Source organism: Macrosteles quadrilineatus, unplaced genomic scaffold (genome assembly GCF_028750875.1).
Source record: "Macrosteles quadrilineatus isolate MER2022 unplaced genomic scaffold, UCM_ALF_1.0 Scaffold_3__2_contigs__length_128488019, whole genome shotgun sequence".
NCBI classification, from domain to species: Eukaryota; Metazoa; Arthropoda; class Insecta; order Hemiptera; family Cicadellidae; genus Macrosteles; species Macrosteles quadrilineatus.
In genome coordinates this window covers 96120300-96144734 of record NW_026542596.1, presented here as the reverse complement: position 1 = coordinate 96144734, position 24435 = coordinate 96120300, and the positions used below count along the sequence as shown (strand labels likewise).

The following is a 24435-nucleotide window of genomic DNA, read 5'->3' as shown; positions in this document are numbered from 1 at the left end:
TCGGCCTGCGAAGAGTCAATGCCTCGCAGGAGATCCCGGTGCGATAAGCGACCTGTGTACTGGTGGACAACCGAGATCGCAGAACTACGACGGGCAGCATTGAGAGCCAGACGTCTTGCTACCAGGGCCAGAGAACCTGAAGATAGACGTCTTAAGTCTGACGCTTACAAGGTGGCTAGGAAGTCTCTTCGCCGGGCCATTAACCGGAGCAAACGCAGTTGCTGGGAGAAATTAAGGGACGATGTCGATTCCGATCCGTGGGGCCTTGGTTACAAGATAGTAACCAAGAAGCTTGGCACCCGCTCTCCACCTTCCGTTATGGACGGGGCCTCTATGGAAAGGATCGTAAAGTCCCTTTTCCCGACTCACACACTGCGCCCATTGCGGGAGTTCGGAAGGGTGGACGACGTACCGCTTTTCAGTCTCGAGGAGTTGGAGGCGGCCGTTCTGTCCCTGAAGAACAACAAGGCTCCTGGACCGGATGGGGTACCTGGTGAGGCCCTGAAGAAAGTCTTTTCAATAAACCCACAAATACTTTTGAGCACGTACAATGCCTGTCTGGCCGAGGGGAAGTTTCCCTTCTGCTGGAAAACAGCTAGGCTTGTGCTCGTGGGGAAGGGAAAAGGAAACCCAGACCTACCCTCCTCTTACAGACCTCTCTGTATGTTGGACACTGCTGGGAAAGTCTTGGAAAAGTTGATCCGTACCATCCAATTAAATAGATTGAAGTCTAAGTCAGTAAAAATGACAGATAAAGCAATAAAACCCCAAGTTGAACCCCACCATTCTTGTGTATAAAACTTGTTTATGATTTTTCTAAACATCTAAAACCTCGGCCTTAAAGCTTTTTACAAAAATTCAAATTCAATCTACCTAAGAAAGTGAAATACGGTGCCCTACTACAAGGTAAAACCAATGATTTGATTAATTAAGTCAAATAAATACAGTACTAGACCTATACCAGGATGTCAAAAATATTGTTTATTAAGATCTATTCCACTTTAAAATCGTTCTTTTATAAGAACCAAAAATCAAATCAAATATTCCTTTATGACATAAAACATATTAATAGTACAGGGACGTCACAAGAAAAAAAAATCTTGTAGAGGAGACGCTTTGCATTTCCCTACTATATTGTATGAATTTCCCAACTATATTTCACGGATTTTCCAAATAAATTTCTCAGATTTCCCAATTAATTAATATTCAGTTTTTTTACAGTAAGATGGCTAATTTACCTTTAAAGCCTCTTTGACACAAATAACAAGAAATAAAGGGGTGTCTCTCACATTATTAAGTTGACTGTCAATCCTAAATTTTGATTGTGTCTAAAGTGTTTCAACAAATTTGTACACTATAGTCCTACTGATACAAGTTTACAGGCTCAAAAATCAGTTTTAAAAACACTTACGACTCTCCACGCGTAAATAAAAATAAAATTCCCTAAAAAGCCGTCAATTATAGTGTATTACAGTACTAAAGATACGTTACGTAACGTACCATAGTTACCCAACATAATATGAAATTTCGAACAGATTTTTCTATTATTTTTTGTTTACTTTAACTATTATAAGGGTATATGTCTGCTTAGTTTGAAAATAAACCTTTTGTCAGAAATCAGAAATCAGAAATATTTATTTGTCATTGGACATTACAAAAATGCATTGACAATTGTCATGTGTATATAGCATGGCTACAGTCAGGCTAGACATTACAACTAACATGTCCAATATGTTAATTTTTTTTTTTTTGTGTCAGCTCTGTGGATTACCAACAGTATGGAGTGTGATTTAACAATAAATACATTTTGTAAATAAATATGAAAATTTAACAAAGAATAAATTATATGAACCAACAACAAAATACAGATATTAAGATAAAAATTTATAAAAATTAACAATTGCAACAAATGTTGATGGACATTTAAAATATAAAAAACAGTAGACAAGGTCCTGCTAACAAGAGATAAACACAGTATAACAAACGCTGATAGACAATTTTTTGTCTCGACAGTTTAATGACAGTTTCATCCCAAAATCCCAACTCAACATACCTTCAAATACCCAAAAATGTTCAACTTTTAAGCTATTAAAAAATTATTGGGGTGCCCCCCCCCCCTTACGTGACGCCAATGATTTCAGGTTGTAAGTAACTCTTTTCGCCAGAGCTCAAGTTAAACGATCGGTCGGAAAATGATAGTGATTGTTGAAAAGACACTTGCCCGTGTGTCGTTTGAGGGACTATTACTTGTAAAGTTATTAATTTATAATGCAGAGTATTCCTAAAGAAATGAACAATGATAAACGGTAATATTAGCAAACTGACAATAAATGTCTTCCAGTAGCTTGTCAAAAAACCTTTTAATGGGTAAGGAGTGAGAGTGACCGTGATCATATTGCATAATTAATTAGCAAACTAAGCTAGAAAAGGGACATACTTTTCATGTATAGATAACCTCTCCAGAACGACTTCCAGCTTGTTTTCTATTCTGCTAATGTAAATAAGTAGTTGTTTAGTAAGTGATTCAATCGTGTTTGTCTATTACCATGACCATGGTGTTGGTGTACTGTACATTATACCTTCGATATGATGAACTAATGACCAGAATGCAACAATAATAAGCTAAAACCATAGACTAACCGGTATGTTTTATCCAGTTTTATCCATGCTAAAACAAAACCTAACCAAAAATTAATAAAACAATTTCGAGCCATGCGATTGTTTACAATAGAAATTTACAACTGCTGTTTACAACAGCTATAGCTTTTACTCCCTAGGAGGTACTAAAAATGCTTTTTCCTCCATAGGGAGTAAACATGCTACTTTAGACCCCCAACACATGTATTAAAAACCACTATTTTTGCTGCAGCATGACGAAAATGTTAATTAATATGTTTCCCCGAACTGGATGAGGTTATATTATTACTGTGACTGTGGAGGAGATCGTCTGAGCTTTTAGTAGAGGTGAAATGGTGAAAAAGAATTTTAGAATACATTTGCATTTGTCTTCTTTTTAAAACACAAAATTTCATGAGTATTGTGAAATGAAACAGTTATAATTTATTCTGGATTAAGACGTTAGTCGCTCCATCATCATTTTTGTGGTTAAATAATTTGATCATTGATAGTAGTTTGTAAGCAATTTGTCATACTCATCGTTTTATTTTTACCTTTTTTATTTAATTGGAGTGCTTATTTGGACTAGTTTCATAAAGGCTCAAAACTAATAGTTAATTTATATAGTACGTTATTTTATTTTACTTACAACTATCAGCTATTTTGTGTTATGACGTTTGCCTTCCTGGATCATATGTTTCGAGCAGAAGTTGATGGTGATCGTGTTGATTTAGAACCGTCTGCTAGTGAGCGATGAACTGCCAGAGTATCTCAAGGTTATGTTATTTTTCTCAAGCAACATGCAAACATCATTTACCATTAGTTTTACAATGTTCTTCCAATATTCAAATAAAATGTTTCCGAAAAATTCACATGGAAGCCCCAAAAGGTGACCCTATTGACGCGTATTTAAAAACGAAACAAAAGTATGAATGTAAGTACAGTACAATAGGTCTTCAAGGGTATTCAGTAAGTTACCTCTTTCAAGAGGTCTAAAATTATTTTGTCTTTTAAAATGTTACCTCTTCTGAGGTTTTTTAACTCTATAACACATTTTTTAATTGTATTCCTTAACAAACCAGCAAACTACCACACAACATTGATCGCATTATAAATAATATCATTTCATTCCTATGCTAAGGATAGGCCTAGGCCTATTTGAAATATAACTCAGATTGAAGTGTTACAGTGTGCATAGTCAAAATCTTAGGGTCTGTTGTTTTCATGTTAACTGCTAAAATTAGGTCTACGAATTGATGACGTTCAAGAATCAACTGTTTTGCTAGCTAAACTATCCTAGGTCTTATAAAAAACCAAAAATTGAAAATGACATAGGCTAGGTGGCTCTAGGGTGAGTTGGGTTTTGTAAATATTTACCACTGCTCGAATAAGTCGATTACAAATTGATGGATTAGAATCGGGTAGACTTCTGTAGGCCTATCTGTTGTCAAAAACAACCAAATAAAAATATTGATCATTTCATTCGATATATCGTTTAGTTAGTTAGGTTGACCACCTAACTAACCAAACGATATAACTTAGGTATCAAATGAAATAATCGATATATCGAATATTTTTTTTCATTTTGTTGTTTTTGACAACTGATATGGAAGTGTAGGTACCCTCAGAATCAACTGTTTATTAAAAATCCTAAACTAAGTTAGGCCTCATAAAAAAATAAATACAGAAACTGAAAACAACATATCTTTCCATTGATTCACATTTATCACAGCTGAGTTTATCACACACCACTCGCCTGACAGTCAAGTGTTGATCCTTCCTAATTGGGCTTTCCTAAATCATTAGGTTCTTAATAAGCCCTAATTGTTTTGGCGAAAGAAGCAGCCGGTCTTAGAAGGAAAGTTGTCCAAACACCTTAAAACTTGGTACCGGTACAAAGGTGTTTTCAGTTAGCCTACGTACCCATAACTCTCACATTGAGGGGTAAAACACTAACATACAGGCTAGTACGACCCCTTTATATAAGTTCTATAGGCATCCAGTACTTTTTAAAGTTTCAATTAAAGATTAACAGATGCATAATAATCTATAGCTGCAATTAGGGCCTACAAAAACTATTTCTTGTAGGAACCCAATGACTTAATTCTGAGCCTAAATTTCATCCTCCTTTCTTTGTCCATATTCAAAATTTATTTCTAGCCAAGAAATTGCCACCAAATGTGAATCCAAGGGGAGTGTTTGCCTGCAATGAGTTGGACCTCGAAGAAGTTAATGTTTATGGTTTTGATTATGACTACACTCTTGCTGTGTACAAGCCATCAATGGACTTCCTGCTGTACAATTTGGCTCGAGAAACTCTCATATCCAAGTACAAGGTATGTTTTGGTTTTCAAGTTTTGCTTTGGTATTAAAATGTTTTCGATTTGTATGACTTGCTATAGGCCTAATGAAGGTAAAAAAATAGGAATCCCTGAATAGGCCAGGTCATTACAACAATAAATACCCTACAGTAGTCATAATTTTGTATTGGGTGACCTACCGGTATTATGAAGTAAGTTAGGTACCGGTACTTCTAAAAATATAGGCCTAAAGTATTAATTATAGGCCTGGTGATCAATTTTAGAGGCGACACAAGCAACAATGCTGCAATGTAGTCGTAATATTTCTCACCGATTGGACTGTGAAACTCTGGTAACCATACAATGATTGAATTCTGAATAATCATTTTGACTTCTTTTTCATAGTATCCAAGAGGCATCATGGAGTTGGAATACAAGCCGGGATTTGCTATCCGAGGTCTCCACTACGACATAGAGAAAGGATTGCTGATGAAGATTGACTCGTTTCTGCAGATCCAGCTGGGCACTGTGTACCGTGGACTGAGTCCCGTCACTGATGATGAGGTATTGCGGCTGTACAAGAACAGGATCATACCTCTAGCCTATGTCGAGACTCATGGCAAAAACGCTCAGGTCAGTTTCATACAGACATACCCTTTTCTTAAATAGCTGTTTCTTAAATATGGATTTAAAAAGGTGCATTACGATGGTGCTAAAGAATGGTTTGTTTTGAACATCTTCTTAGTGGGCGCAGGTGATAGACATTAGTTTTATCTAACGGCCTGTGTGTAGCTCACTGTTTATTAATGCTCATTAGGCCTGCAATTTATAGAAATCATTAACATCTCCGATGCCAGTTGGTTTTCAGATAATTGTGAGTGTTCTCACACTGAAAAATTGATGACTGGACTCAATTGCTCGTCCCCCGGTCTTAAACAGAAATACTTTTTCTTTTTATTGGGGAAATAAAACGACCCTCAATATTACCTCTGGGATGTGCCCTCTGGAAAATTAACTGTTTCTAAAGAATCGTTCCATTACAACAACTTGAATTTCCAATTTCAACTGTACCATATTAGTGGGTGTTGAAAACAGACCATTCTTTATTTGTCACTAAGATATTATTCCGATAAGATCACTAAGATATTATTATTGTTTAAAATCTTTAAAATTCTTAACTGGCTACGCTTCTCCGTCTGTTGTTTTATCGATCAAAATATCAAAATAGTTAATAATTTAAAATATTTAATTGCTAAAACCTTGGATCATAAATTGAAACTTTTTGGTTGATTGTTTTGATATTGAAGGATAGGATCGATAGAAATCACAGACAATGGAAAAAGTGTTTCGATATGAGAAGCAATAATTTAGTCACAAACTAAATTGTGTAGTATTCAAATGGACCAGTTAGTATCTCTAAATGATGTCCCCCGTAGTTCAGTTGGTATTCACATTATAGGCCTATCTTAGTGTTGCTTTATCTTTCAGGTTGACTCAAGTAATACGTTTCACGAATTACCCCACCATCCCCGTTTTCCCCGTTCTGTAAGCGGACACAGCAAAACTGGAATAATGCTTGGAGTTTGTTCAGTATATTTACTCTTCATCCCCAAAGCAGAAGCAGTGTTTGTAATTATTAAGTTACTGTATTGTTTTTAGTTACAAGCGTGGTTATCAGATAGTGTTACAAAATTAAAACCTACCCAAGGTGAAAATAAAATTTTACTTCAGTGATTATAATCAAGTGTATTCCATAAACAAAACATATTTCATATTATGAAGGCCTATTTAGAGCTTTCGTATTTTCATTTGCAGTTTTCAATTACTATATCAATTTTCAGAAAATTGGTTTCAAAAATCTTGAAATAAAAGTAGAGTTCAAAGAAAGTTTTTGAAAGTTTAAATTAAACATTCTGCTTTGGGGTCATCTCATATTTTCACAAGAAAACATATGTTAACTTCATGTAGCGGATCATACTAACATTACAAAAAGTACTTTACACATTGTGTTTTAAATGTATAATTATTTTGAACAGAATAAAAAATCATTTAAAGATAAACTTAAAGTCATTATCCGACATACTCAACAATTAACTATTGTATATTTTACAGCTCATATCATTGGGTGTTTTAGGTTCATAACTCTAGTTGAAAACTTATGCTTGTTATATTCGTTAGCTTAGATTTTGGTCTCGATGAAGAATGCTTCTAACACTTGTGTTTCAAATATAATGTTTAAATTAAGTGTTTAGCCTGTACATGGCTTTTTGTTATTATGGGACAATCTACAGGAAGTTAAATATACATTTGAAATTTAAAGCAAACTTCATTATTTTTCTAAGTTATCTAAAATATTTGTGAGCTGTTTTATTACGTAGAGGTTTTAAGTTTTGATTGATACAATTATTTTATTATTTTAATGTAAACTTTTCAGAAAAGGGATTAAAAAATGTTGCAGGCACTTTAAAACATTGTACAGCACTGGAGTAAGACTGGTGCAGTAGTTAGAAGCTAAAACCATTCTGTCTTGAAACTCCTGGTACAAATCACGCCAACCCCCAATGAAAATTCTCTTTGTGATGGTAGGCCTACCAAGGCCCAGTGGTTGGATACACCCTCAAGCTATTGCATTTTTTACCAAGAAAATGAAAACTATATAAGTCTTATAAATTAAGCTAACTTCAGCAGGATATATTCTTTCACAAAAAGTAGAGGTGTCTGGGCGGCTATAATTTAAAGCCAAGCTGAGTTCAGCCTAAAATTTTGAATGTTTGAGGCACCAAGCCAAAAAATCAAATTGAGTTAAGGTTTCTTCTTAGTTGTATCATCATGACCACAAAAGGCATAATCAAAGATAGTGTGGTTTAAACTTTTTACTATTGTAACTGCGGGGAGATGATCATGGATACATAGATGTTGTTGCAAGTGTAAGAGACAAACCATGTAAGTGTTACCGTGCTTGCAGGAGATTATCATGATGTTGTCTTGATCACAAAGGATGTGATCTCAGTGTCAAGTGTTATGGAAAGATGATCACGCATGTCGCCAAATTATTGATGCTATTGTGTATTAATTAGTTCAGTTATTTATTATTGGTATATGTTTAAATTTGTATTCTTAGTCCATGACATAACTAATCTAAGAAAATCTTGTTTTTTGAAAAGATTTACACCTTTTTAATGCTTGTGTGAACTTTTTTATAATTTTGGCCCAGGGGCTCGATAAAAAATCTCGGGCTCACAAACCTCTGACAAAAAGTCACTCAAAAAATATTTATTCTTAAGTTATATCTTTTTTCATATCCGAAGCTGACTCAACAATCTCTGTTGCAGTACGTAACATCCAAGATGGTACAGTTGGCAGACATGTTCAGTGTGCCAGAGATGTGTCTTCTGTGCAACATCACTGAGTACTTCATCCAGAATGGCATCGACTTTCATCCTGAGATTCTGTTCCGTGATGTCAAGGTATGTCCTTCGTTATCAAGGTGTGCAATTATTGAACATAAACCAAGTGTTTGTAGCCTACTGTTCTGTTTGTCAGTTGTTTTTTTTTTTGTGTTGGTCGAATTTCATAAGGTCTAAAGATTGATGGTAGAGAACTCTCTAAAGTGTGTCTAGAACTATATAAATGTTATTTTGTCAGTGTTTAACACCTTGACATTACTAGCCTACATTTATTATATCGACCACACCTATAAATAGACTTCCAAATAAGATTTTTATTAGTTAAAATAACAAAATCTTCCTTACCTAAACTAACCTAACCTAATCTAAAACATAGTCCACCATTAGGTTAGGTTAGGTTAGAATTAGGTGAGGCCGGTAAAATACCAAAGTAGCCTACCCTTGTTTGCTTCTCATTGTTTTTTGATAAATTAAAACAACTTTCAAACTGGGAAGAATTGAAAATACGTCAAAGGTTCTCAGAGAAAATGCACTGTCATCATCCAACATTTCTCTGCATTTGTGATTACCCCTAAAGGTGTTCAGTTTATTTTCATAAGATCAAAATATTTACATAAAGTTAAAATTCTACTGTAAAATAATGTTATACACCATAACTCCTTACGATTTTCAGAATGTTCATTACACAGTCATAAATATTAGGCCTATAGAAGGTAGAAAATGTGCCGTCGGTGAGAAAATGCTCCAAGCACATGTTAGTGCATATCAGTATCAGTGCAGCAAGATGATTGGACAACAGTGGAGCTGTTGTGTCGACACGGGAGTCAATTGGTGAATCACCTCTTAACAACGGTTGTCTGATAAGCCTGACCTTAGCAATCAAGTGTTGGGATTGGCAATTCATCACTTCATAGGATGAAACTGGGTCATTTACTACCGGGGATTTAGTGATTATAGCTTAATTAATACATTATCTGTGATGCTTAAACATTGCTACCCACTCTTGTATTATAACAGTAGATGACTGATTTAACCTTTGATTTTGTTCAATTAATTGGATTATTAACAGTGATGTTATACAGTTACTGAGAGTTTAACGGTCCTGGAGTCTTATAGACTGGGACAGCAGCAAGGTAGCAGCTGGTGTTGGCATATTTATTGAAACCGTTGTTCAAATAACGGGTTCTAGCAGTAACCTAATACCACGATAACAGTTATTTGTTCATAACCCTGTTATTTTGACTAATACGTTATATAACGCCCATCCCTACTGGGGGTACAATAGGAACTAAACAAAATACTTAGTTTCACTACTATGTTTACCTTCAAATATGAAGGTAGCTGGTTCGATCCCTAGTGTGGTACATTTTAGATGACATTTGTCACTAGGCTTTTAATTAATGATACTATTTAGCAAAATAGAATTTCTATGTTTAGGTTTGGACAGTTCCTGCACACAAATACCTAAAAAATATGATGTTTTGAAAACACTCTAAAACACCTACATATTTAATGACAGTCTATGTTGTGGTGTAAGGATTCATTTTGTGTGCCACCATAGGAATTCTTACCTATTGAAAATCGTCTATAATCGTTTTATGCATGCATTTTTAAATCTCTAAATCAATGGCTGTTATTTAAAGAAAACAAGAAGCATAGAAGTTAACTTTCAAGTGGTTGAAAGTTGTTAGGTTTTGTTAAAATTGTAATAATAATTGGTGTGAGGAAACAGATTTTTGAAAATCTACAATCCAAAATGTTAATTAGTGCTACTTATCCAAGCAGCTTGGAATCAAAGGAAAAAACTAGGAAAATCTGTAAAACAAAAAGTTACCTTTCCTAGCTTTCCCATAAAATGATACTCTGCAACCAAGAATGTATATACAGTCATATTTGATGATTTTGCCTCATATGTAAAAGGAGCTCCAACTCCAAAAATCTACTTTGTTTCAGAACTCTGTTGGATCATCTCACCCAGTCATGCACAAACTGTTACAAGAAGATGTCTCTCAATACATAGAGAAAAACCCAGGAATCACCTACTTCTTCCAGAGGCTAGCGGATGCTGGTAAAAAGCTATTTCTTGTCACCAACAGCCCTTACAAATTTGTGTAAGTTGTTTGGTTTTTGTTTTTTTGATTTTGTTACTTCTGTTGTATATTTGGAAGTAAGTTACTGAATATCAATACTTAACAGATTAGAACAGTTGGGGGAGTGAGCTGGTCTAATGGTAGAACGCGGGACTTTGGTCACTGGGGTCCAGGGTTAAAATCTTTCCTGCCAAATCACCAATTGATTTTATATAAGTGATAATGCCGCAACCCCTAGGTAATATGAAAAAATCCCGGGCTAAGCCTAACGTCCTAGGACCAAAAAAAAAAAAAAATAACTAAGACAGTTAGTTGTCTCTCGTCAAACACTTTTTTTTTGCCACATGTATGACTTTTGTCTAACTTGTCTGTAAAAAGTTCATCACTGATTTGATAGTACATAATTAGGATTAGGATGTAGCCTACTTAGTTGAGGCAAAGAGTGCTGATATGGAGAGAACAAGAGAGTTTTTCAATTAAGGTAGTAGTTTGGATTGTGCAAAAACATTAGGTGGTTCAGGTAGTCAAAGATTCAGATATGCAAACATCAAAGATTAATTTGGATTTAGAATTCTTAGAGTAGGCCTACACTACTAATTGTAGGAATATGTCTAGGTTTTAAGTTAAGAGAGAAATACTAATTTAAAAAAGGTGCATTTTTGTACTATATATGTAGACAGAAACAAAACACCAACAGCTAGTTGTTGTAATTGCCAGGGTAGCCGAGTGGTTATAGTGCTCGCCTTTAAATCAGGTCACTGGTTTAAATACAAGCATGTTTAGCCTCTGGATCACATTTTTTTACAAATAAAAGGTTAAATACCTGTAGTACCATCAGTGGTCCAGCTTTAGGTCCGCGACCAAGGTTTCGAACCTTAAGGTTCATCTTTAAACAGTCACCAAGTTAAGAAATTCCTCTTCATCACTGATTGGGTTGAGAAGAATCGTTAGATACACATAATACTTACATGAACACAAAAACATTTTAAAAAATTGTCCAAATTATTAACGTGGGCTACGCCACACAACCGTATCAGTATTATAATTTGACAAATGTTTGTTCAATTGATTGGGCCCATCCTTCCTCTCTTCTTTTAAATTGAACACTTTTTTCCTAGAATGAACTTAGCCATGTTGAGTAGGAAAGAAGTTGAGGGCTTAGGGTTTTTTTGGGGCGCTGGTCTAGGAAAATTATTTTGCAGCAAGTCCATGTGTAATGGGGATGTTAGTGTACAGGGAGGTTACATCTATTGTAGCCAGAATCGTTGCAGGAGGAAGAGGTGTTTGTATGGTTGTCAGCGGTTCTAAGAAATGGTCGGTGGTTGAATTGAAATTCCCTGACAAAAGGTTGCAGGTTATTTACAAACTAAAGGCACTGCAAATGATGGCCTCTTCCTACGCTAATCTGTTTATGGAGAAACTTGAAAAATGTTTCCTACAATCCCAAAATGTTGTGTTGGTTTCACTTCATGGACGAGATTTTTATCCTGGGGGACCTAAGTTATATAAGAGTGAGCGTGAGTAGAATGGGGTGAGATTCCAAGTTTAGTTTTGTGTTACTGGCTAAGATCTGCTGATTTTTTTCAACATTATCAATGATAGTAGGGTCAAGTTTTAACCTATCAAAAGTTGCAGAATTATCTATTGAACCCTCTAATTAGAAAGCAAATCTTACAACCACTAAGCTAACCAGTCAGTTTTAGTTAATTTTATTTTGTGTGGAATTTTTTTCTAATCTTGTTTCTAGGAACAAGGGCATGTCTTGGATGGTAGGAGACAACTGGGAAGACTTCTTCGATGTTATCATCGTCCAGGCTCGTAAACCGTTGTTCTTCACTGATGAGTCAAGACCTCTTCGCATCTACGACAAAGAGAACGACTCTTATCTTTGGGACAAGGTTACTGAACTAAAGAAGGGAGTCATATACTTTGAGGTGAGTGTGTTTTGATGTATCCATTTATTTTTGGATTATTTATTCCTCATAAAAAAGTAACCATCTGCCAGCCTATTTAGCCAGATTACTAATTTAAACAGCTTTCCCTGTAGATTTAGGGTCCAGTACTCACAATGTTTAGTCAATTGGTGAATATGAACACTCTAACCCATCCATGGCTAATTTTCAGTGTGAATTAACAGGGAAATGATTAAACACCATATTTTCTAGGGTTAAAACAGTCTGTATTTTTTTGTCTTCTTAGTGTAAAAGCTTGGGACTTCTCAATGTATTTTGTATAAGCCTGGGTGTGGTGAAAAACTGCGCAAGTGTGTGTATGGGGTCTTGTGTTTGTTTTTTGTTTTAATTGATAACTAGGGTTTTTTTCTTCCAAAATTTTCTTCCCCACACTTAGTCGTGTTAAAGTTTATTTTGAAACTCCACAAGCAGCCAACACCCTGTTTCTAACCTTTACGGGATCAATTGTAAACCTTGATTCCCTAGCCTCCAATTCCATATAAATTATAACGTTAGCAATTATCTCACATGTCTGGAGCCTTAGCACTTTCCCTTTCAGTTCATACTGTTAATAAACTGACAAATTCACCTACAATCAATTACAAACGTACAGGAACACTAACAAACACAATATCATTTCTCAGGCCACTACAATATCACTAGCTGCACGAGAGACATGCGGCAGCAAGCGGTATAAAGGCCGCTACACACGAGAACACCCGGTCGCTTATCAACCGGCAATCTGGTTGATGAGTGACCAAATTGCACAAATATCGCCATGTGTGTGGGGATCATTTTGGTTTTTGGTGCTGTAAACTGAAAACCTGTTGGTTTCCGATCAACCAATTTATCGCCAGGCAACGAGACTTCTCTAAAAACTAGAGTGTGTAGGGTTCAGCGACTAAGTTGATCAACTAAAGACGGCTTGTGCATGCGAAAAATGAACTGACAAAACAAAACCATGCTAAAATCTCAATCTGGCGTCCTTTTTTCTATGTGAGGTTAATTGGTTCCTTAGTCTTTGGCCAGGTATATTGGGCGTCACTAGCTGCAAAGAGTGACGGAAACTGTCATATGACATCCGTAAATAGTTTTTAAAATCCTGAGGATTTTCAAGTCACAAGGCTCGTAGGAGTGCCATGTGGCTGTAACTATTTCTACATTGAAGCCACCCTTTAGCCCAAAATCTTCGAAAAATTCGTCGGCGGGCATGGTGTCGTCACTTAAGCTCTAACCAGAACCAAACACATTATCTATCCCCACCAAATTTTGATTTATTTCTTGCTTGATTGAAAGTGCTAGGTAGCGAAGTCTGTTGCCCCCAGCATCCAATTCGTTCAATCATCAACTTAGTTGCTCGTCAACCAGAACCATGCTGATAAGCGACCGGGTGTCCTAATGTGTAGGCCTTAAGAGCATTTTTTAAATATGACTGTACCATGAGGCAGCAGGTAGTGGGGAAAACGCTCAACGTGCAACAAGACTCTATGCACTGTTAAACGATCTTTGGCTCAGTGAGTCACGAATGGTGTTGTTGTTTTTGTTTGCTATATATTTGTATAAATATGTAGAGTAAGAGTTTTTGTTGATTTCAAGTACAATTGTATTGATTATACATGGTAAAATACGTTTTTATATTATTATACGTATAAAAAACATTTTTTTGTCTAATGTTTCAACACCCAGATAAAATCTCTGTGTGTCACCGATTGTATTTTAAAATCAAAGACACCGATGAAGGGTTAAGTGTTGATTGTCCATTTTAAACCCAGGGGCAGATTTTTCCTCTTGTGAAGCGAGACTTTTAGTAGGAAGGAAATGTCTTAAAATTTAATCCTGTTTCATCCATGTTTTAAATTTGCTGCGGTGAGTAGTTTTGGGAAAAAATAATGTCTTGGAAGTTCTTTGACGTAATCGTGAGCTATCTTATTACATGTCTTTTCCTCCAGCTATCCAAAAAGCAATAGCTAGCTGAGAATGGTGGGTCTCTAAAATCATAAGTATGTTCAGTTTTGGCGCTTTTTCTTGCATGAAAGGTACTCCAATGGCTACTTCTTATCTTTTTAACTCTCCTGAGTGAACCACAAAATTAAGGCCTCGCCAATTTGCTATAGGTCAGATAATCAAGTCTCTACTGACTTACAAACTTAACAAATCCAATTCTAAGGTTTTAACTGAAACATTTTGTCTGCAGGGCACCATCAACCAGTTGAAGGATATGACAGGTTGGTACGGCAGTGAAGTGTTGTACTTTGGAGATCATCCATACAGTGACTTAGCGGATGTTACGCTGGAGCATGGCTGGCGCACTGGGGCAATCATCAACGAACTTGTGGTGAGTTAGAGTAAAGTGATGACTTACTAAGCTAGAATAAGCTGGATGACTTACTACAACAAGTTTGAGACTTCCGAAATGATTGATTACTGTGCGTTAACTTAAAAATTGCTGTTTTGTAAGTACCGGTATTTTAGAAAGATTGCAAAAATAGAGATTGTCTATTTTAGTATACCCAACCTCATTTATAGTACTTTCCCAATATTTAGGCTGTTTCATGGGAATTACACCCACCACTTTTTCCTGCTTAATATATGTTGCAGCTGATTGAGGTTTTGACAAATCTCAGCTGTTGAGCTATGTTTTAATGGTGGGATCAAGATGTGGAGGGGATAGATATCTTCCCCTAAAACCACCTAAGTTTTTTGAACGTAGTATAACTGCCTGCAAACTCTACCAAATATGCTTATTAAGCTTGTTTAGTAGAGGTGTACAAGCCTAAGGTTTTCAATTTAGCCGAGTTTTTTTTAAATACTACCTATGAATTTTGTGTAATGCCATATGACAAGTTAATTTTTTACATAGGCCAACTTCCAAATAATGCAATGCAACGTTTAACGTTCTGAAGTATTGATATTGTTGAACATAATTCTTTTTAAAATAAAAGGATGCAACAAGAATTAGGTTTAGGAAAAGTGTCACCTTTAAAAAAGCATGGTTTTCTACAAGTTAGAGGGTTAGTACTAAGAACACAAATAAATAATAACAAGCTGCTATACCCGTGCTTTGCAATGGGAAGAAAATGTGACCTAGAGAGCTATTAAAGTGATGCTGATGTGTGTTTTAAAATTCAGCAACTCTATGATTTAGTTTGAAAATATAAACTGATTTAAAAGCGTAAACCTACTTACTTTCAAACCCCTACTTATGATGTTAATAGATCCATAAGAATATGACAACATACCTTAGTGTAGCAATAGCATCAATTGCTTCATATTGATTTCATTATGCTTAGTGGCCCAGGATCACTTAATGAATAAAATGGTTTATATTACCTGTCCGTCAGTGATCCTATTGTTGTCGTCTTAGGCGACCGGTTTCAGGATTAAAATCCCATCATCAGGCTGTAAAAAAATGTCATGTCACTCAAATTGAGGTCGTCGGTAAACACAAAAACACACACATACAACACGAAACACGAAAATACGGATTAACATTGCTTAAATTCATTGTTAAGCCCCTGAGCTGTGATATTATTGTAAGACTAGATTACTTACGTCAATAGCTCATTGAATTTCACTTCATGTTTCAGAACATTTTTCGACACATTTTCATCCTCAGCTGAGTACTAGTGAAGTGTTTATTCACCATATGGTTTCGTCAATGTTCAATTAAATAAACACGTAACACGTAACACAATTAGTCTGTCCCCGACCCGCGGCGTGACCGTGTGTTTTGTTCGAGCAGGCCTGCATGTCTAAAGCTTTGCGTGTTGTAAATGTATATGTTCCGTGTCGTGTCGTATTATTTGTGTTACGTGTTACGTGTTTATTTAATTGAACATTGACAAAACCATATGGTGAATAAAAACTTCACTAGTACTCAGCTGAGGATGACAATGTGTCGAAACATGTACTGAAACATGAAATGAAATTCAATGAGCTATTGACGTAAGTAATCTAGTCTTACATTAATATTGCTACTGGCTAGCACAGGACACTCAAACAACGTGGTGGCATCGTTGAGTCATGACCACGCAACTACCCGTGCCGCGTCGTAGTGTAAGGTTAACATGGGAAACTCCAAAGCTACTGGGGCGGAGCCTGAAAGGAGTTTTGAGATAACAATATGCCTGTATGTTAATTGGGAATGTGAGCTATCGTCACCCCAAATTTCAGCCCAATCCGACCAGTTATTTTCATGTTTACTTGTCACAAACATTTACATCCAAACTTTCTCATTTATAATATTAGTAGGATAATAGATTTGTAGCTCAAATATTGGTGGTAAATAGCATCAGCTTTCATTAAAAAAAACATAAAATTTATTCCGCTGTCGTGTAGACATTATAATTGTCTTCTAAGATTGTGGCGAAATCCTTAACATCTCCAACAGTTATGAAGACATAATCATTGTCTTTTTCAATCTTGTCTTAAGTGTAAATTTTTTTATTGTGCGATCATTGCGGACGCATTCAGCAATCGGGGACATTAAAGCTTGGCTCGAGCTTGTTTTTCTTGGTGCTTGGTCCCTCACGCTTGTAGGCCAGGCTCAGCTCGGACTACTGCAACATTTTCATGCAACATATTTGTAGTGAGCTGACAGGTTTTATACTGAAGAAACCATAGAAAGTAAACTTGGAGTTACTCAAAACAACATAAATTTGTAACACAGTATTGTTTACTGTAGTAGTTGAACACATCATTACTAGTATCCTAATAATAAGAGGAGCAAAAATGTTAGTACACTAGTATCTAAAATACTGTAATATATTACTAGGTGGCGTTCGCAGAGGCATCCACAAAATTGAGCGGAGTCATCAAGGGTTCATATTATATTGTTTTTGTCATACTGCAGTAAAAACAGTCGTCATTGATGCATGCGTTGAGGGTCTAAAGTAGCATTTTTACTCTTTAGGGAATAAAATTCGTTTTTAGCTTCTACGGAGTAAAACTCAGCTGTTGTCAACTCAGTTGTAAATTTATATTGTAAAAGATTGAATACTTATCGAAATATGTAACGATTCGTGCTTCATAATAATTTTAACCCACAGTCTACAGTCTCTTCCCATAGAATTTTAGCATTGCAGATACATTAATCCATTCCCACACTCAACACTGCCCACCTTAACTACTTCCTTCACCACCCCCTACGTCGTGGACCTGTTTTCCTCTCTTCCCATAGCATTTTAGTATTGCAGATACATTAATGTATTTGCCAAAGACAGTTCCCACACTCTGCACTGCAAGCCTTACTACTACCTTCACCATTTCCTACATCATAGACCTGATTCCTTCCTTTCTGATAGCATTTAAGTATTAGATACATTTATCTAACTGCCCAAACGGTTCCCTCACTCTGCACTGCCTGCCTTTACTACTTCCTTCACCACTTCCTACGTCGTGGGGCCTGTTTCCTTCCCTTCTCATAGCATTTTAGGATTGAAGATACATTAATCTAACTGCCACAGACGGTTCTCACAATATGTTCATACTTTACTACTTCCTAAGCCACTTCCTACATCGTGGACCTGTTTTCATCACTTTCCATAGCATTTTAGTATTTTAGATACGTAAATCGAATTGCCACAAACATTGCCCACACTCCGCACTGCTAGCATTTACTACCTCTTTCACCATTCTCTATGTCTTGGGCATGCTTCCATCCCTTCTCATAGCATTTCAGCATTGCAGATACATTAATCTAACTGATACAAACAGTTTCCAGTTCCCAAACTCCACACTGCTCACCTAACTACTTCCTTCACCTCTTCTTAAATCGCAGACCTGATTTTCTCTCTTCCCATAGAATTTTAAGATTGTAGATACCAAGATTCCTTAATCTAATCGTCATAAACAGTTCCCACACTCCGAAAACTCGCCTTTACTGCTTCCTTCATCACTTCCTACTTCACGGACCTGTTTACCTCCCTTCCCTTAGCATTATTGGAATGCAAATACCTTAATATATTGGTCATAAACAGATCCCACACTCCGGACAGCTTGCCTTGACTACTTTCTTCGCCACTTCGTACATCGCGGACCTGTTTCCCCCCCCGTCCCATAGCATTTTAGGATTGTAGATACTTTAATCCAATAGTCATAAACAGTTTCCACACTCCGGACAGCTCGCCTTGACTATTTCCTTCACCACTTCCTACGTCGCGGACCTGTTTTCCTCCCTTCCCATAGCATTTTAGGATTGCAAATACCTTAATCTAATGGTCATAAACAGATCCCATACCCCGAACAGCTCACCTTTACTACTTCCTTCACCTCTTCCTACGTCGCGGACCTGTTTCCTTCCCTTCCAATAGCATTTTAGGACTGCAGATACCTTAGTCTAATTGTCATAAACAGTTCCCACACTCCGGACAGCTCGCCTTGACTACTTCCTTCACCACTTCCTACGTCGCGGACCCGTTTTCCTCCCTTCCCATAGAATTTTAGGAATGCAGATACCTTAATCTAATCGTCATAAACAGTTCCCACACTCCGGGCAGCTCGCCTAGATTAATTCCTTCACCACTTCCTACGTCACGGACCCATTTTCCTCCCTTCCCATAGAATGTTAGGAATGCAGATACCTACTGGTACCCAAATCTAATTGTCTTAAACAGTTTCCACACTCTAGACTGCTACCATTTACTACTTCCTTCACCACTTCCTACGTCATGGACCTCAAGCTAGTGTCGTCATTTGATTATATTTATGATCCATACCACCGTTTATGTTCTAATATCTGTGGAATAATGCTATCAGCTATTTATTTATCTACTGCATTTAAAAGTCAACAGCTGATCATATGTCTTTGTTTATGTGTCAAATACTGCTGCCATAAGGATTACATTGAAACTTTGAGACCCAGTGGGGCGGATTCCTGAGAGACTTTTTTAACGCCATATAGATGTTGGCACTCACCGATATGGTCTTTATCACCATGCAAAATTTGAAAACGATTGATTCAGCCGTCTAGGAGGAGTTTGCGTATTACGAAATGCATAAAAGTCGACGTATAAGAGCTTCGCTCGCTCCGCTCAAAAAGGTTATTGTACCTTGATTTGTCTAGTGATTCCTCAACCTCGTCTAAAGTTAGATGACTGTTTTTAGCAACTATCTCGCATTCTTCAAATGAAATTAGAAAACAAATTAAACACCTGCCTATTTTAAATAAAAGAAAAAACTGTGATGTGGTGAATCATGTTGAGTTTTTCATGGCCTGTAGGTGAATGGCAGCATGATGCTTGAACATGGTCAGGATATCACAGGGAGGTATCCTCCTACAGGTATGAATTAGGGTCTTCTACTTTACTGAATGTCTTAGACAATAATTATTTTCACAGCACGAGATAGAAACCTTAAACGATGAACACTTCAAGAGGACGTGCAACTGGCTGCAGATGCTGACACAGCTGATAGAAGACTGGCAGGACTCTGGGGATCCCAGGGCAGTGGAAGCGAATCACCAGTGGGAAATGGAGAGAGACCAACTCAGGTGAGTCAGTAGTGTCATAGCTACTTGAAAGTAAATATATGTGGCTCAAATGTTGTCGGTAAATAGCATCAGCTGTTTAATGACACATTCATCATAGCCCATTTAAATAATGGTAAACAAAAGAACAAATTTATAATGGTTGGGTTTAATTCTTAGAGTGAAACACTGATAAAAAACTAAAATTATGAACATCGGAAAAATAAAACTAAAAATCTTCACTTATTGGTTAAACAGTATTTCACCTTTTAGAATTAAATAAAAAACTTTAATATTTATAACTTAAGATAATGAAAGTAAAAATAAACTATAATTTTGACTTCCAGGGACTGTTCCGCCCTGTTCTAACGTTTCGCGACTTGTACGAGTCCAGGTGCCCTTAGGCCCCGGCCTAACACCTAGTGTTAGAACTTACTCTTTTACCCAGGGTTATTCCACCCTGAGTTTGATTCTTGGGCTATTCCGTCCATTGCCTAACATCCCACGATCTATACAAGTCTACGGGCTATTTCGCCCTCGCCTAACGTCAAGCTTTTTTACACTCCATCCACCAGAGAGATGTGCCTAGCTGCTTGTTTAGCGCAGTGCGTGGCCGCTCGGAGAATTATTGACAGCGCGGGCCATTTGAAATCATATTGCTTTCTTTATCTCATAATATTTTCACCATTACAATATTAGACTAAATATAATTACTTCTCGTTGTAAAACTGTGAACACCTTCGGCATTCACGAAGACATCATGATCCTCTCCCATCATTGCGGAAAGATTGTGTACACCTTCCTCGATCGGGGAGAAATCATTCACTTCCATAATTTCCTGACCTCTACCTTTGTGGATAAATAAGGTTGGGAATGAATTTGGTCTTCTCCTGTCTTGATTACCAGGATACCTGCAGACCTCAATTAATCATATAAACAACATGCTTTTCTGTTTTGCTGAAGAGTAAGAGTCAGTTATGAGATACGGATTGAAAGTATTAATAATTTAAAATTCTGTTGTAGGGTAGTACATACATCCTCTCCCGTTCCGGTTATCTCCGGGTCTGGGTGTTTACTAGGTATCTCCATCTTCTTCTGCCCCTTCACAATTCCTCTTCCTCCACATACTGTCACTGCACTCCTCTCACCTCAACAATCCGACAATAGTAGGTCTACCTCTTGGTTTTCTTCCGTTCATGTGGGGATTTACACTCATTCATTACACTGAAACTCCATTTCCTCTCTGTTATAATCCAAACTTCTGCACCATAGGTAACTATCGGTATAAAAAAGTTTTATACATGGTAACTTTTGCAGTCTTTGGTATATCTTTATCCTAGACTAGATGATAAACACTTTGAGTAACCTCTTGTACTGTTCTCACATTGTTTGATAAAACTGTGCCCAAATATGTAAATTTTTCAACTAACTTAAGCTGTTCCCCCTCTACTTTAAAGGTTGTTCCAACTTTCCATCTCTTCCAACCACCATTACTTCCTCTTTTCCTTACTTATTGGTAATTCTTTCTCTCTCATGTAGAGTAGTACCCTAAAAAAATGCTTCTTGATTTAATCTTTGAAACCATTGTTCATTATTTGCACTGTATGTCACTCACAGGCAGTCAATGAAGTGTGTGTTTAACAAGCAGTTTGGCAGTGTGTTCCGCACCTACCACAACCCCACGTATTTCTCGCGTCGGCTGTTCAGGTTCGCTGACATCTACACCTCCCATATTACCAACCTACTGCAGTACTCGGTCAACCACACGTTCTACCCTCGCCGCGGCGTCATGCCGCACGAGTACATCTCCTACTTCGTCTAGTGATCTCACCGAAAGTGTTCTTGCTCAGTATCTGTAAGGTAGCATCAGCTCAATTCTGATATTCTCGCTATAAGGTTTGAGGGTTTTATTTTATTCTTCCTGTTGGGTTTGATACCTTTGTTTAGCAAGTCAAGTTTGATACATGCTTGCAGTGTTGGATCAATTGCAGCAGTTTGCATTACATGTATATTGAATAATGTTATTATAAGCGGAAGTTTATCAGTATGAGCTCTCCAACGATTGATCATAAGGTGACTTTGTTTTCGATTAGTCCAGTGACATTGTTAAGGACCACAACCAATCAAATCCATGTTGTTGCAGCTATTATTGACTGTAGATACACAATGGAGGTGGGTGTTTTCAACGTAATGGGATAAATAATACTATTACTGAAGTGTTTTTGGTTGTAGATTAACGAGAATACCCTATTATCTATACTTATGTAATACGCAAGCAGGTTTTTTGTGACAATTACTCCTCCGAAACTCCTGAACCGATTGACATGTTTTTGGTGTCATTGGAAAGAGTGTAACGTGCAGTTGTGCAGGAAACTTTATCTTTAAGGAAATAATTACAGAGTGAGGCCCTGGGGCCCTTTAAAGTGCTATATTGTTATTAAACTCCAGCTGTTGTCAGAAATTAAAAGTGAGAAGATGAGAATGTTAATTGTAAACAGTCAATGTTTAAACTATCTAGAAGATAAACATGGACAACCTAATGCGGCTGTAAGTGGGAACAATTTTTGGGAAACACTAAAAACAAGATCAGCTTTTGAAAAATGATAAGATATTTACAAGAAATTTTGATTCCATTAACCTGTTAGAAACTTCGTCAGTATTTCCATTACTTAAATAATCATTGAGTAATTTGAGTTGATTCTTTTAAACTCATCGGAAATTATGGTTGTCATTTGTTTTCAAGCAACTCCTGTAATACTTTACCTTTGCTATATTTCGAGCAACATGTACACTAGTTTATATACAAACTCTGAACTGTTTCAAGGAGGAAATGAAATAACTATCAGTTTAGTGTCTTCCTAGCTCACAAAATAATATTGTTTTAGGAATATATGACTGGGTATAGCATGTTATTTTTGTAACGTCATCTGAATTGTTAGAACAAGTGTGTAAAATGACGGTGATCGTGTCTTCCTATTAACAGCGAGCTTCACAAAATAAGCGTGCTGCTAAAAGACATAAATTTCTTTAATATACATACACATGGTTTTAAACTGTGCAAAACTAAAGCGACTAATTATACTTGAACCCTTATTTAGTAATCTATGTGGTTTCAATTAAAAAAATACATTTCAGTATGCACTACCTTTAGACCTTACTCCAAACGATTATTTATCAATTGTCTTCAATTCAATTTACTTTTTCATATGGATGTCCTAAGAGGCCAAAAACACTATTTGTGTAAATTGTTACATATGCATATAAAAAAATGTATCGGGTTTTTTACTTGTGATAATATGAGAATTGAGTTTGATGCAAGGTATATCTTATTTGCTTATAAGAGTTTTATTTTTGAGGCTTTTCCAAGAATGAAGTTGTGATTTGTTTAGTGATTAATACAAGAGGGCAAGTATTGAAAATATTAGTTACAATGAGAGAGTATTATCTGTACATGTAAATTTGGCATGGTTATTTTTTTTTGTTTTAAATTTAATTTAGGTTTTAGCATGTTTATATTTAGAAGACCATATTCACACTTAAATAGAATTTTGTTTTGCTATAGTTAAAAATATTCTTTACCGGTATCGGCGGTATCACCCAAAAGAAAAACTCTAGTGGCGATGGTTGTTTGAGTTCAACAAATGTTGATGAAACTATATTTTACTAACTACCGTACTTTACATTTAATGCGCTATAGAGAGTTATATTTTTATAGATTTTAATGCTGAATTCCTCCATTTTAGAAAGGTTGTTGTCAAATTTATGGATCTATGCATGTTTACCATTTAAGGTTTTAATTGTTTATTGTAATATATATATTTACGTCTATACATCCGTTTTAGTACTGTTATATTGAACACTTGAGAGTTTATATCAAAGAATTATTTTTAATCGCTAGAATCATATGTATCTTCCATGTTTATCTAGACAAAATTATTTATCAGCTGTTTATCATATGGTTAGGCTATATCATTACTATCAAAAGTGTTCTAGTGTTAGTATGTAGCATATTTTTGAAGATTTTTGTGTGATCGCTTTTTTAGAACTTGACAATAACACTTAATTAATTAACTTCCAGATTTAAATCCTTGATTTAGATTTAGAATGCATTTAGAGCTTATTAGTGTTAATATATGACTGAATTATGGTTTCATATAATTAACTTAAAAATACTCTTTTCTTTATAAAATTAAATTATTAAATTAATAATAGCTCCTTACACTCAGTACTATTTACTACATAGAATTAAAACATAATCATTTAATGTATTTTTATTTTATAATAATAGTATTTAGATATCAGTACAGAGAATATCAATTAAATATGGCAATTTTGAATGGATACTGTATGGCTGACATATGTTTTAAATATTACTTATTTTAAGCTAAACTTAAGGCAAACCAATCAGTTTTGTTTCTTAAGATTGGAAACAACTACTATCCGATCTGTATGACATTATATTTGAGATTACCATATAATTTGTCATCCTTTTTTTCCAATTACAGTACGGTAATTGTATGTTATATTGATTTTTTACATAATAACTTGGTTTCAATTTACTACAGATAGGCTCTGATTTATGTTTTAATGTCCTTTAATTATTTT

General features: G+C 36.0%; 1 protein-coding gene across 2 annotated transcripts; it reads left to right on the top strand.

Moving 5' to 3' along the window:
* The first annotated feature begins 3374 nt into the window (after window positions 1-3374).
* On the top strand, window positions 3375-23949 carry LOC128990849 (5'-nucleotidase domain-containing protein 3). Of its 2 annotated transcripts, XM_054413464.1 has the most exons (10): window positions 3375-3550; window positions 4777-4952; window positions 5322-5549; window positions 6405-6461; window positions 8249-8383; window positions 10277-10434; window positions 12161-12347; window positions 14560-14700; window positions 19703-19854; window positions 21448-23949. In XM_054413464.1, exons 1-10 carry the CDS (start codon window positions 3490-3492, stop codon window positions 21650-21652), a joined length of 1500 nt encoding a protein of 499 aa, XP_054269439.1. In that variant the 5' UTR covers window positions 3375-3489; the 3' UTR covers window positions 21653-23949. The 2 variants fall into 2 exon arrangements, with proteins under 2 accessions (XP_054269439.1, XP_054269440.1); XM_054413465.1 differs by lacking the exon at window positions 6405-6461.
* Window positions 23950-24435: the final 486 nt, after the last annotated feature.

Coding starts and splice junctions, on each gene's coding strand:
- LOC128990849 (XM_054413464.1), top strand. CDS start 3,490: ATGGAAGCCCCAAAAGGTGACCCTATTGACGCGTATTTAAAAACGAAA. Junction 6,462..8,248: donor ATCCCCGTTTTCCCCGTTCT/GTAAGCGGACAC, acceptor TCTCTGTTGCAG/TACGTAACATCCAAGATGGT. Junction 12,348..14,559: donor AGGGAGTCATATACTTTGAG/GTGAGTGTGTTT, acceptor TTTTGTCTGCAG/GGCACCATCAACCAGTTGAA.